At 43.9% G+C, this 14,422-nt stretch overlaps 2 protein-coding genes across 3 annotated transcripts in view; both read right to left on the bottom strand.

Moving 5' to 3' along the window:
• AGBL2 (ATP/GTP binding protein like 2) overlaps positions 1 to 7,400 on the bottom strand; it is a 55,043-nt gene extending 47,643 nt beyond the window's left edge. The window contains exons 1-3 of the mRNA XM_025355789.1: positions 7,257 to 7,400; positions 6,016 to 6,097; positions 2,142 to 2,276 (exon numbers count right to left, since the gene is read on the bottom strand). Of these exons, the coding sequence (XP_025211574.1) occupies positions 2,142 to 2,276; positions 6,016 to 6,097; positions 7,257 to 7,400 (361 nt within the window). The remainder of the gene's footprint in view (positions 1 to 2,141; positions 2,277 to 6,015; positions 6,098 to 7,256) is intronic.
• Positions 7,401 to 8,245: 845 nt separating this feature from the next.
• The window catches only part of FNBP4 (formin binding protein 4), a 53,223-nt gene continuing 47,046 nt past the window's right edge, over positions 8,246 to 14,422 (bottom strand). For both annotated transcript variants that reach the window (XM_025356718.1, XM_025356719.1), the window contains exons 16-17: positions 11,983 to 12,140; positions 8,246 to 9,241 (exon numbers count right to left, since the gene is read on the bottom strand). In XM_025356718.1, coding sequence (XP_025212503.1) covers positions 9,151 to 9,241; positions 11,983 to 12,140 — 249 coding nt within the window. In that variant the 3' untranslated portion in view covers positions 8,246 to 9,150. The remainder of the gene's footprint in view (positions 9,242 to 11,982; positions 12,141 to 14,422) is intronic.

The following is a 14,422-nucleotide window of genomic DNA, read 5'->3' as shown; positions in this document are numbered from 1 at the left end:
GGAGGCCCCGTTTGTCTCTGGGATCATTGTCTTCTTTTCTTCTGTTCACTATCCCCATCCCTTCTCATTTCCTATGCCCACTTGGGACACCTGCATTTCTAGCTAAATCTTTCTCCCATACTTTAATGGGGGAAATAAAAGGAAATAAACATTTGAAAAGACAGTAAAGCTGCACAATGTCACTCATAACTAAAGAAATATAAAGCAGGCTGGGCACGGTAGCTCACACCTGTAATCCTAGCACTTTGGGAGGCCGAGGGGGGTGGACTACCTGAGGTTGGGAGTTCAAGACCAGCCTGGCCAGCTGGGCGCAGTGGCTCACGCCTGTAATCCCAGCACTTTGGGAGGCTGAGGTGGACGGATCACAAGGTCAGGAGATCGAGACCATCCTGGCTAACACAGTGAAATCCTGTCTCTACTAAAAATACAAAAATTAGCTAGGCACCATGGTGCACACCTGTAGTCCCAGCTACCCAGGAGGCTGAGGCAGGAGAATCACTTGAAGCCAGGAGGCGGAGGTTGTAGTGAGCCGGGATGGAGCCACTGCACTCCAGCCTTTCGACAGAGCAAGACTCTGTCTCAAAAAAAAAAAAATTATTAATATTGGCCAGGTGTGTTGGCTCGCACCTGTAACCCCAGCACTTTGGGAGGCCGAGGTGGGCCGATCACCCAAGGTTGTGAGTTTGAGACCAGCCTGGCTAATATGGCGAAACACTGTCTCTACTAAAAATACAAAAATTAGCTGGGAGTGGTGGTGCACGCCTGTAATCCCAGCTACTGGGGAGTCTGAGGCAGAAGAATAGCTTGAACCCAGGAGGCAGAGGTTGCAGTGAACTGAGATAGTGCTACCACTCTCCAGCCTGGGGACAAGAGTGAGACTCCGTCTCAAAAAAAAAAAAAATCAATAATGTATTTTATGGTTTTCAGATCTTGTGTCATTCAAAGGTTTTAAGTAGAAAAGGGACCTAGTCAGATTTGCATATAAAAAACACTGCTATGTGGAAAGTTGATTGGGGGGTGCAGCACAGAACAAGAGGAGCCAGGAGACCAATTAGAAGGCTGAATGATGATAGCTTGGATGGGGGGTGGCGGGACTGTGAGGGTGGGGGTATAAAGGCAGCGGTGGAGGTGGGGGATAAGCAAGGGGGGATATAGAGAAAAGAGGGGTGGATCAATGTTTGGTTTGAGGGAGAAGTTCAACTGCATTCCTCCCCTTAGATTTTAGAAGAAACCTGTGTCTCTGCAAAAAATTATTTTTTTGCGTAAGCTAGCTAGAACTGTTTTCCACTGCTCCTATGCAAACAGCCTTAGTAAGCATTATCCATCAAAACTGAAAATCAATGTATTACTTTTTTTTTTTTTTTTTGAGACAGGGTCTCACTCTGTTGCCCAGGCTGGAATGCAGTGGCGCAATCTCAGTTCACTGCAACTTCTGCCTCCCAGGTTCACACAATTCTCCTGCCTCAACCTCCCCAGTAGCTGGGACCACAGGCACCTGCCACCACATCCAGCTAATTTTTGTATGTTTTTGTAGAGACAAGAGTTTTGCCATGTTGCCCAGGCTGGTCTTGAGCTCCTGAGCACAAGCGATCTGCCTGCCTCAGCTATCCAAAGTGCTGGGATTACAGGCGTGAGCCACCATGACAGGCATATTACTCTTTTTTTTTTTTTTGAGACAGAATCTCACTTTGTCACCCAGGCTGAAGTGCAGTGGCCCAACCTCGGCTCACTGAACCTCCACCTCCTGGGTTCAAGCATTCCTCCCACCTCAGCCTCCCAAGTCCTGAGATTACAGGTGTGTGTCACCACACCTGGCTAATTTGTATATTTTTAGTAGAGCTGGGGTTTTGCCATGCTGGTCAGACTGGTCTCAAACTCCTGACCTCAAGTGATCCTCCCACCTCAGTCTCCCAAAGCGCTGGGATTGCAGGCGTGAGCCACCATGCCTGGCTAGAAAATACAGTATTTTGATTTAAACCTGTAATCCAAAGTAGATTTAGAGAGAAGTTTTGAACGGTGTTTGAAACAGAGGCTAAGGCTGCTCCCCGGCCTCTCCCATGTTAAAGCAGGTTCTTCTGAATACTCAGAGGAGTTACTAGGCAATGAGGTTCTAGAGGTCACACATACTGATTGTTACTCACATAGAAGCTTCTCCTTTTGCAGGGTGTCTGGTATCAAATCATCTTTTCCCCCAAGAGAGCCATGCAACAGGTACTGAGGGTTATTCTTCCGAACATGCTGATGCGTAGCAGAGTTTGGTAAACTGCCTCTCTGTGCTAAAAATAGGTAGTTTAATTAAAGTTGCTGGAAGGTGACCGGGCGCGGTGGCTCAAGCCTGTAATCCCAGCACTTTGGGAGGCCGAGACGGGCGGATCACGAGGTCAGGAGATCGAGACCATCCTGGCTAACACAGTGAAACCCCGTCTCTACTAAAAAAATACAAAAAAACTAGCCAGGCAAGGTGGTGGGCGCCTGTAGTCCCAACTACTCGGGAGGCTGAGGCAGGAGAATGGCGTGAATCCGGGAGGCGGAGCTTGCAGTGAGCCGAGATCTGGCCACTGCACTCCAGCCTGGGCGACAGAGCGAGACTCCACCTCAAAAAAAAAAAAAAAAAAAAAGAAAGTTGCTGGAAGGCTGACTCATCACTTCTAACATCTAGGTCAATACCAAACCCCTACTCCTTTTATCACCACCCACCACCACAGGCCTTTGCAATGAATACGCTGCATTTTTCAAAGAGCTTTCATATTCCAGCTTATGTGAGTGAAGCATAATTATCCCCACCTTACAGCTGAGGAAATGGATGTAAAGAGGAGACTTGAGAAGCAGCCTGGTGTAGTGGAGTGAGAAAGGGCTTGGTAGGCAGAAAGATTCTGAAGCTACAAGGGCTGTGTTGGAACTCAGAAAATGATAGCCCAGGGCTGGGAGGGTTGCTTGAGCCTGGGATGTGGAGGCCACTGCCCTCCAGCCTGAGTGACAGAGCGAGATCCTGTCTCAAAAAAAAAAAAAGAAAAAAAAATTATGGCCCAAAGGTTTGGCACTTGGCCTACTGAACACTTTGAACTAAACATAGAAAGGGTTCCAACCCTCAATAACATGCAATTTACCCATGTAACAAACCTGCACATGTACCCTCTAATCTATAATAAAAGTTGAAAAAATAAATTTAAAAAAATTAGAAAAGCCTTAGAAGCTGCCTCAGAACCAAAGACTTTCTGACCTCTCCTGTCTCCCCACTACCCCAAGAGCAGGAAAGGACTCCTCTCTGGAATTCCTTATCTGACTAAGGAAACTTCTTTCCAAAAGAAAAGCAGTTGTTTTAAGACCCCTTCCCTAGGAATCTCATCAAATAACTAGTAAAGATGAACCACTAAAGAGGAGACTAAAAATTGTCACAACACCCCGATAGACTTTTCATCAATTATGAGGGCAACTCAGAGATTACCTGGGCAACTATTTGCGTAAGACAACCTTTCTTCAGTGAAGCTCCTCCCCTCACTTGCTTGCCACCCCTCCCCGGAGCTCAGAGGAACTTTGTCCCAGGACATGATTTTTGGAGCTCATTCGTTTCTCCTGAATATCATTTACTACCTTTCACAATTGCCTACACACCCTCCTCCCTGAATTTCTCTCTCCCTATGAAGAGGGTATTGAAACTTCAACAATCTGGAGTGGAGTGGCATAATCTCGGCTCATTGCAACCTCTGCCTCCCAGGTTCAAGTGTTTCTCCTGCCTCCACCTTCTGAGTAGCTGGGATTACAGGCGTGCAACACCAAGCCCAGCTAATTTTTTGTATTATTAGTAGAGACAGGGTTTTGCCATGTTTGCCAGGCTGGTCTCGAACTCCTGACCTCAGGTGATCTGCCCACCTTGGCCTCCCAAAGTGTTGGGATTACAGGCGTGAGCCACTGCACCCGGCCTGAAGTTCTTGACTTTGTATGGAAAGTAAAAAATCGTATGATGACCAGCCTGAGCAACATAGTAAGACCATGTCTCTACAAAAAATATTTTAAAATTAGCTGGGTGTGCTGGCTTGTGCTTGTGTTCCCATCTAGTTGGGAGGTAAGAGGATCGCTTAAGCCTGGAAAGTCAAGGCTGCAATGAGCTGTGATTGCAACATTGCATTCCGGCCAAGGCAAGAAACAGACCATCTAAAAAATAATAAATAAATAAATAAATAAATAAATAAATAAATAAATAAAAAATATATGCATGCTGAGGTTGCTAAGTTCTATGGTAAGAACAAATCTATTTGTGAATTGTGAAGAAGAAAAAAGAAATTCATAATAGTTTTGCTGTCATACTTCAAATTGCAAAAGTTATGGCCACAGTGCATAAGTACTTAGTTATGGTGGAAAAGGCATTAAATTTGTGGGTGGAAGATAGAAGTCTGTTCTGAATGAGAGTGATTTGGATTTAGTACTATCAGTGGTTTCAGGCCATCCAGGGGTCTTGGAACCTCCCCCCTGTAGATAATAAGGGGTGACGACTAATGTAGTTAATAAAAAAATTTAACAACATTCTTTGATAGAAATAAAATTAATACTAATATAATCAATATTACTCCATCTTATTTTAATATACCAATAACAAAGTTAGGAAATAAAATTTTAAGAAGATCAACATTTATAATAGCATAAAAATATGAAGTATTATGAAAAACTATAAATCTTTATTGGGAGACATTAAAAACCTAAGTAAATGGAGATATATATTATAGTCATAGATTGGAGAATCCAGTGTTGAAAAATTGCCAGTTCTTGTGAAATCTGATCTACAGATTCAATGCAATTCCTACAATCTTTTAAAATGTCATAAGCGGGCCGGGGACAGTGGCTCATGCCTGTAATCCCAGCACTTTGGGAGGCCAAGGTGGGTGGATCACCTTAGGTCAGGAGTTCGAGAACAGCCTGGTCAACATGAGGAAACCCTGTGTCTACTAAAAACACCAAAATTAGCCAGGCATGGTGGTGCATGCCTGTAATCCCAGCTACTTGGGTACTTGGGAGGCTGAGGCAGGAAAATCGCTTGACCACAGGAGGTGGAGGTTGCAGCAAGCCTAGCTCGCGCCACGGCACTCCAGCCTGGGCAACAAAAGCGAAACTCCATCTCAAAAATAAAAAAAACAGCCAGGTGCAGTAGCTCATGTCTGTAATCCCAGCACTTTGGGAGGCCGAGGCAGGTGGATCACCTGAGGTCGGGAGTTCAAGACCAGCCTGGCCAACATGTTGAAACCACATCTCTACTAAAAATACACAAAAAAGTTAGCTGGGTGTGGTGGTTGGCGCCTGTAATCCCATCTACTTGGGAGGCTGAGGCAAGAGAATCTCTTGAACCCAGGAGGTGGAGGTTGCAGTGAGCCGAGTTTGCGCCATTGCACTTCAGCCTGGATGAAAAGAGTGAGACTCCATCTCAAAAAAAAAAAGAAAAAAAAAGAAACAAAAATTAGCCGGGCGTGGAGGATTGAGCCTGTAATCCCAGCTACTCAGGAGGCTGAAGCAGGAGAATCTCTTGAACCTGGGAGGAAGAGGTTGCAGTGAGCTGAGATCGTGCCACTGCACTCCACCCTGGGTGACAGAGCGAGACTTCATCTCAAAAATAAAATAAAATAAAATGTCATAAGCCAATTGTAAAATTTATATAGGAAGGCAAAGACTCAAGAACAGCCATGACACTTTTGAAGAACAAGGTGGGAAGACATGTCTTTCCAGATAAAGACTATTTTAATGCCATATAGTAATTAAGAGACAGTGATATTGATAAAGGATAGACAGACCAACGGAATAGACAGCCCAGAAACAGATCTTTGTATTAAGTGATGCTTTCTACTTGACAGAGATGACCCTGCAGATCAATGGGGAAAGGAAGTACTTTGCAATAATGGTAGAGGAAAAAATATTTATTTGTCAATGCAAATTATTTATTAGTCTACCTAAGTGCAACCCTCTCAGCTAACGAAGCAATTTTCCTCTTGAGTCCAGGAAAGGTGATACTAGACAAGAACATGGTATTACCTTTAAAGTAGCCATAATATTGGAGGTGACGGTACATAAAGTCTTCATAAGGATCAGGAATAGTCTGTGAAAGGAAAGGCCACTTCAGTCAAGATGTTTTCAAACCATAATGGACTCAGCAAAAAGTACACGAGCGTTGTTGCATGTGACTAAACTAAACTAAACCAAGCAAACTGCATTCCTGCGAATTATTCTATTGTGGGGATCAAGATCTCCAGCTGGGAAAAGATGCCACCAGAACATCCCTTCTTATCTAGTAGCAGATTTCTGTGGAGCTCCCGAAGAAATGGAGTTCCCCGAAGAAATTTCTGTGGCTTTCTGTGCTGTGTACCGACCTGCTTTAGGTGCGTTTCCAAGGCTGGGAACATGTTACTTCTGGATGATAGGATGAAAACTAGTCAGTGACATTAGCGTCCAGTCGCAAATCCTGCCCAATTTCCAAACAGGCAGCTGATTACACACGAGAAGCTACAAAGCCAGAACAGGACAAGTGAAAAACTGCCAATACCTCCCCGGGCGCCCCCCAGCTCCCTCTTGACTTCAGAAAACCCTGCCAATCCAGCTTCTCCGCAGCTCAACAAGATGGTCACGCCGAGGCCAGAGGTGCACCTGAGACAGGGAGGGCGGCGTGTCTTCCCGCCTCTTCTTCCCAAGGTGCTGGCCCCATGGTTCCCTTTCCCTGAGAAGGGAGATGCTCGCCACAGGAAAGTGAAAGAAATGGGGATGGGAGCACGCGACGGAGTCGTCTCCGTCAGTGTCGATGGAAAAAGGTCAGGGGGTTGGGAGAGCGGGCCCTTCAGGGTTCAGAGGAACCTGGTCCGGGGCAGGTGGTGAGGGGGTTTCCTAAGCGTAGGAAGGGGGAAGGAGAACAGAAACTTCTCAGGAGGGCAGAGCGATGGGTGCGACCGCCTTCGCGCCCTGGCCCGTCCCAAGTAGCACGGATGGGTGCGGAGAGAAGCCCCAGCGAGGCAGGCGGCCACCGCACTTAGGTACAGAGGCCAAGCAGTGTGTGCGTAAGAGGACAAACTAGCTGCACCCGCCAGCCACTGCCGTCTGTGAGGGCCCGGGTAGCCTAGCAACCGCGAGCCGGAAGCGGAAAAAGGGCGGGGCGGCCGGGCGCTTCCGGCAAGCTAGGCCCCGCCCCCACGGAGGGAGCGGGTAGCCCCGGGAAGGTCTGCGGCGAGTATGGCAGGCAGCGGCGATTCAGACTCATTTTTCACCTCATACATTACAGCCCCAACCTGGGAATCGAAACCGCATTGATGAGTACGATGCCAGTAGCCTTCAACATATTTCCAAGCTCGTTTGCTGTTGGCTTTAGATAATTGTTGTGCATGCTTTGCTCTAAGAGAGCTGCTGCTGCTTTCACCTTGTGTCCACTCCATAGCTAGAATGGAAAAATTACCTTCTACACTGAAAATCTTAAGAAACGAAGCTAGCAAATTCAAATCACACATTTTGATTAGGTTTAACAAATTAATTATATGCATAGAAATATACTCCAGGCAGGGCGCGGTGGCTCACGCCTGTAATCCCAGAACTTTGGGAGGCCGAGGGAGGCGGATCACCTGAGGTCCGCAGTTTGAGACCAGCCTGACCAACCTGGAGAAACCCCTCTCTACTAAAAATACGAAATTAGCTGGGCATGGTAGCGCATGCCTGTAATCCCAGCTACTCGGGAGGCTGAGGCAGGGGAACCACTTGAATCCAGGAGGTGGAGGTTGCAGTGAGCCTAGATCGCGCCATTGCACTCCAGCCTGGGCAACAAGAGCGAAATTGTCTCAAAAAAAAAAAAACCAAGAACAAAAAACCAAATATACTACAATAAAATTCAAACACGTGTCTATGGTTAACTATATATGAATATAACCGTATCTGATACTTTTTATCAATGGGGGAAAAAGCTATAAAGCAACTTTTTTCGAAATGTTAACCATATTATATCATTGCCAGGAATTAAGTAGGTCAAATATTATCTAATATGGCTATTAACCAATCTAGATATTATAGATAATATCAGACCCCAAAACTTGGATCACATAGCACCATCTGGGACTAGAAGCCTGTTTGTCTAAACTGGCCCCACCACTCCCCATTTAAGATCTGCTCTTTTTCTTGAAAGCTGTTCTTATATGTTTGCACCTTGCATTGTATATGCTTAGAAAAAAAAAAAACAAGTCTTGGTTACATAATCGGAATAACAGGTGTTGATGAGCAGAAGGATAACCCATCAGAATTATAAAAAAAGCTTTATTAGTGCATATATACAAATTTACAAGGTCAGAAACTGGAGAAATACAAAGAGCTTTAAAACACAATTTGCCGTTTCCTCAGTTTAAAGTGACTTTTACCTGATTGTGATACAATAGAAAGTACAGAACAGTAAACTGCTTTTTAAATACTGGAATTTTATGGAGAATACATTCACATAAAGAAAGGAGGTGAATTTTGTTTTGGAACAAGGTTAAGACAATGGAGACATTAATACACAGACTGTCTCTTTGCATTTACTGCCACATACTTGGGGGGAAATTCTCAAAATCAACGATATGAACACCTGCTGCTGCTTGTATGCCACCTAGTGTGCGAAACGACTGAGCTACCAGTTCTAGAATTTATGAGAACTACTCTAAAGAGTGTGGCCATCTATCAGCACGAGGTAAACCACTTAGACCTCAGCACTTCAGGGGTGGCCGACTAGAGAAAAGAGGTCAGAAAAAGATTCAGACAATTCCAGTCAAGCAAGGTAGAATGCAGAGCTGCCTTCTGAATTGCACTTGTTCTGGAGGAGAAGTTAATTCTTCACTTTTGTCAGGGAGTCCTCTACAGAGGTGTTATCCTCATGAACCACATGTTCTTCAAGATTGATGAGGTTAATATACCTAACATGCTAAGTTTGCCAGTTTGAGAATAAAGGCAGCATGGTCAAAGCAATTCCAATCACCTCATCCCTTAGCAAAACAGAAAAATTACATTTCACAAAAGTGAAAACTTTGTATGCATACACTCTTGCCCAGAAAATTTATAAGATCTCCCCCATAACATTTATAGTTTATTTGACAATAAAACTGGTTAAGACTTTGAACTGAACACAAAACAAGTAATAATACAAAAAAAGTTTTAAAAACTTAAAAACTATGTGTTTGGAGTCATTTTCCTTCGCTTTAGTCTTGCTCTCCAATCCTCAGGAAGGGCTTCAAAATTAGCATTTCTCTCTGCCATGCCACTGTGAAAACAACATACAGATTATTTCAGTGGAAAGAAAAATTAACAGAGGTATTCATTTCCTAGCAAATAAAAATCTAACTGAAATTAAAAACCTGATCACATCTATGTTTATGAAAATCTTTTGTTTCTCAGCCAAATATCAGTATATTCTTCATCAAACTTCTTCATTCTGATAGGTCAACCAAACACTCTCCTGGTTTTATGTATATGTCTAAGCGCATATTTATTTATTTATTATTGATTGATTGAGATGGAATTTTGCTCTTGTTGCCCAGGCTGGAGTGCAATGGTGTGATATCGGCTCACCGCAACCTCCGCCTAACAGGTTCAAACGACTCCTGCCTCAGCCTCCCCTTAAAGTAGCTGGGATCCCCAGAGTAGCTGGAATTACAGGCATGCGCAACCACGCCTGGGTTTTTTTTTTTTTTTTTTTAATTTTTTTTAGTAGAGACAGGGTTTCTCCATGTTGGTGAAGCTGGTCTCAAACTCCCAACCTCAGGTGATTTGCCTGCCTTGGCCCCCCAAAGTGCTGGGATTACAGGCGTGAGCCACCATGCCTGGCCTTATTTATTTTATATAAATATACCTCCAGTAACCATTAAAGGCACACTGAAGAAATAAAACACGTTCTACTAAAGTTTTTCTTAGCCCATAGGAGTTATGATTCTTCAGGGCAGATGTATCTAACCCTCAATCTACCAACAGGGACCCTTGGATCTAACTTTTTTTTTCTTTTTTTGAGATGGAGTCACGCTCTGTTGCCCAGACTGGAGTGCAGTGGCATGATCTCGGCTCACTGCAACCTCTGCCTCCTAGGTCCAAGCGATTCTCCTGCCTCAGCCTCCCGAGTAGCTGGTACTACAGGCACCCACCACCACGTCCAGCTAATTTTTTGTATTTTTAGTAAAGACAGGGTTTCACTATGTTGGCCAGGCTGGTCTCGAACTCCTGACCTCATGATCCACCCGCCTCAGCCTCCCAAAGTGCTGGGATTACAGGCGTAAGCTACTGTGCCCAGTCGGATCTAGTATTTTTGAGTTTCTCTTTCAAGTAGTTTTATTTGTAAGTATTAAAATTCAAATTGTATCTTGCAGTTAACAGAATGGATGCATTAGATAGTTTAATAAAAAATAAGCCAGAACCTATCAGAGATGAATTTGAAATCTGGCATCAGTATTAGACAGCTGTGTTCTAGTTTATACATTGACAACTGATGAACAGTGAGTTGCAGTCAAAGAATGCTGCCCATTTCAGAATGTATACCTTTAAAACAAGGAAAATATGAAATAAAAAATTGTATTTGCTGTGTCTTAAGTCTTTAAAATTTCTAGAATTTTTGAGAAAGCCATCTTCCTGCCTCAGCCTCCCAAGCATCTAGGACTATAGGTGGGAGCAACAGTGCCCAGCCAACATGTGTTTTGTTTTTTTTTTTTTTGGCGATGGAGTCTTGCTGTGTTGTCCAGGCTGGAGTGCAAAACCGCAGTCTTGGCTCACTGCAACCTCCGCCTCGTGGGTTCAAACAATTCTTCTGCCTCAATGATTACAAGCGTTCGCCACCAGGCCCAACTAATTTTTGTACTTTTAGTAGAGATGGGGTTTTACCATGTTGACCACGCTGGTCTTGAATTCCTGATCTCGTGATCTGCCTGCGTTGGCCTCCCAAACTGCTGGGATTACAGGCGTGAGCCACCGCGCCCGGCCCAACATGTGCTTTCATCATAAAAAACATTTCTAACCTGAGTGTGGTGGCTCACTTATAATCCCAACACTCTGGGAGGCTGAGGCACAATTACTTGAAGCCAGTTCTCCCTATCCTTTTATTCTAGTCAAGCAAGGTAGTGAAGGATTTTCTTACCTAAAAGAGGTTCATTTAGTTCCTAGTGTGGTGTGCTCACTCATTAACTTCTATTCTAGAATAAGTGCAATTCAGAAGGCAGCTCTGTATTCTACCTTGCTTGACTGAAATATAGGGATAGGGGGAAAACTTTATTCTAATACTGTAAATTATTTGTAAAATAAGTTAATGTGTGTGTGTATAAAAGGGTCTAATTCTATAAATTATTTGTAAAATAAGTTTATATGTTGTGTGTGTGTGTGTGTGTGCATAAAAGGTTCCACTGGATCTAGATAGTAAGTGATGTACTGAGTTGAGACAGGTCTTTGCCTAAGATCAACAATCAACTGGACAAAATACTACAACTCTGTTGTTTCTGATTTTGAAAAAAGGCTAGACCGGCCGGGCGCGGTGGCTCAAGCCTGTAATCCCAGCACTTTGGGAGGCCGAGACGGGCGGATCACGAGGTCGGGAGATCGAGACCATCCTGGCTAACATGGTGAAACCCCGTCTCTACTAAAAATTACAAAAAACTAGCCGGGCGAGGTGGCGGGCGCCTGTAGTCCCAGCTACTCGGGAGGCTGAGGCAGGAGAATGGCGTAAACCCGGGAGGCGGAGCTTGCAGTGAGCCGAGATCTGGCCACTGCACTCCAGCCTGGGTGACAGAGCGAGACTCCGCCTCAAAAAAAAAAAAAAAAAAAAAAAAAAGAAAAAAGGCTAGACCATAATTTCTATAAGGCATTAAACATGTTTATAAATAAGAAACATTTAGATAAATTTACAAGCTGTGATTTTAAGAATATGTCTATTCTAATGCATCTGTAACAACCACAACCTACTCCATCTCATAGTAGGTCTCAACCTAGTCTAAAACCCCATCTCATCTGTGTTCCCTTTTCTTTTACCTAACCAGCTGCTGCTGTTTCCACTCTTCAATTCGCTTCTGTGCAGTTGATTCTCGATCCTCTTCACTGGAACTAGAATTGTCCTCTTCATCTAACTCACGCTGGATACTCTGCCACTTTTTTACCAAAGATGGCATTTTGGTTTTACTCTTCTTTGCCTGTAACGAAGGTTAAAGGTCAAAAGGAATATAAAACATAAAATAAGGATAAGAGTCCTCTACAATGGAGGTCAGGATCCTTTTCCCAGTTCTAAAGAATATGCACACTTTAAAAAAGAAAGTAAATACCATTCCAAGTTCTTGCCATAAATTTCTTACGAACTATAAATGAAAAGGCTTGGTTAAAAATCTATAAAGCTGGGCTGGGCACGGTGGCTCAAGCCTGTAATCCCAGCACTTTGGGAGGCCGAGACAGGCGGACCACGAGGTCAGGAGATCGAGACCATCCTGGCTAACATGGTGAAACCCCGTCTCTACTAAAAAATACAAAAAACTAGCCGGGCGAGGTGGCGGGCGCCTGTAGTCCCAGCTACTCGGGAGGCTGAGGCAGGAGAATGGTGTAAACCCGGGAGGCGGAGCTTGCAGTGAGCTGAGATCCGGCCACTGCACTCCAGCCTGGGCGACACAGTGAGACTCCATCTCAAAAAAAAAAAAACAAAAAAACCCCAAAACTATAAAGCTTTGTAAATGTGGTATTTTATAAAATCAGGTCATATAAATTTCCTTTAACCTCCCCATCCTATGTGATTCAAAATACTGCCTTTATCACATCTCAGAATTAGTGTTCCCATTTTCAAATTTTAAATAGATGCAGTGTTCTTATCAAGTGACTAAAAAAAAAAAAAAAAAGCTAAAAAATAAAGCTGGAAAGAGCAACAAAGCAAATTGCCATATTAGCCGGGGGCGGTTGATGGCAGGCGTCTGTAGTCCCAGCTACTTGGGAGGCTGAGGCAGGAGAATCACTTGAACGTGGGAGTCAGTTTGCAGTGAGCCAAGATTGCACCATTGCACTGCAGCCTGGGCAACACAGCGAGACTCTGTCTCAAATAAATAAATAAATATCCATAATTAAATATGAAAAAAAGCAAAGAGATTTAAAAAAACATCTGCCAGGCACGGTGGCTCACACCTGTAATCCCAGCACTTTGGGAGGCCGAGGCAGGCGGATGACGAGGTCAGGAGATCAAGACCATCCTGGCTAACACGGTGAAACCCCGTCTCTACTAAAAATACAGAAAATTAGCCGGGCATGGTGGCAGGCGCCTGTAGTTCCTGCTACTCAGGAGGCTAAAGCAGGAGAATGGCATGAACCCGGGAGGTGGAGCTTGCAGTGAGCCGAGATCGCGCCACTGCACTCCAGCCTCGGCGACAGAGCGAGACTCTGTCTCAAAAAAATCAATGAGGCCAGGCATGGTGGGTCACACCTGCAATCTCAGCACTTTGGGAGGCCAAGGTGAGTGGATCACTTGAGGCCAGGAGTTCAAGACCAGCCTGGCCAACATGACAAAAACTCATCTCTACTAAAAATATAAAAAATACAAAAATGAGCCTGGCATGGTGGTACACATGCCTGTAGTCCCAGCTACTCAGGAGGCTGAGGCATGAGAACTGCTTGAACTGGGTAGAGGTTACAGTGAGCAGAGAGCATGCCACTGCATGCCAGCCTGGGTGACAGAGACTCTGTCTCCTTTCCCCCCGCCAAAAAAATCAATGATGCAGTTAGTTCTAAGAGAAGGTATAATGGTATAATTTTTTTCTTCTTTTCGCTTACCTTCATTGTCTAAATTGTCTATAATAAACATGCATTTTCCCCCGCTTTTGAGACTCTGTCTCTTTGTAATTGTGGTATTTTATAAAATCAGGTCATATAAATTTCCTTTAACCTCCCTACCCTATGCAATTCAAAATACTGCCTTTATCTTGTCTCCTCAGAATTACAGTGTTCCCGTTTTCAAATTTTAAATAGATGCAGCGTTCCTATCAAATGATTAAAAAAAAAAAAAAAAAGGTAAAAAATAAAGCTGGAAAGACCAACAAAACAAATTGCCATATTAGCTGGGGGTGATGGCAGGTGTCTCCGACTCAAAAAAAAGGAAAAAAAAAAAAAATTTATCATAGATGCATTTTTCCCTTATCTACTCCCAAGCCACCCCCTGCCAGAAGAAAGGTTCTACAAAAGCAGAGGGTTTTTTTTTTTTTTTTGGTCTGTTTGATTTACTGCTAAATCCTAAGCCCCTAGGGAGAGTATCTGACAAATATATTAGACATTGATAAGACCAATTTTAATCTTTTTTTTTTTAAGACAAAGTTTCACTCTTGTCGCCCAGGCTGGAATGCAGTGGTGCGATCTCAGCTCACTGCAACCTCAGTCTCCCACGTTCAAGTGACTCTCCCGCCTCAGCCTCTTTTTTTTTTTTTTTTTTTTTTTTTTTTAGAATGTC

Source organism: Theropithecus gelada, chromosome 14 (genome assembly GCF_003255815.1).
Source record: "Theropithecus gelada isolate Dixy chromosome 14, Tgel_1.0, whole genome shotgun sequence".
NCBI classification, from domain to species: Eukaryota; Metazoa; Chordata; class Mammalia; order Primates; family Cercopithecidae; genus Theropithecus; species Theropithecus gelada.
The sequence above is the reverse complement of the archived record's forward strand: the minus strand, read 5'-3'. Positions and strand labels throughout refer to the sequence as shown.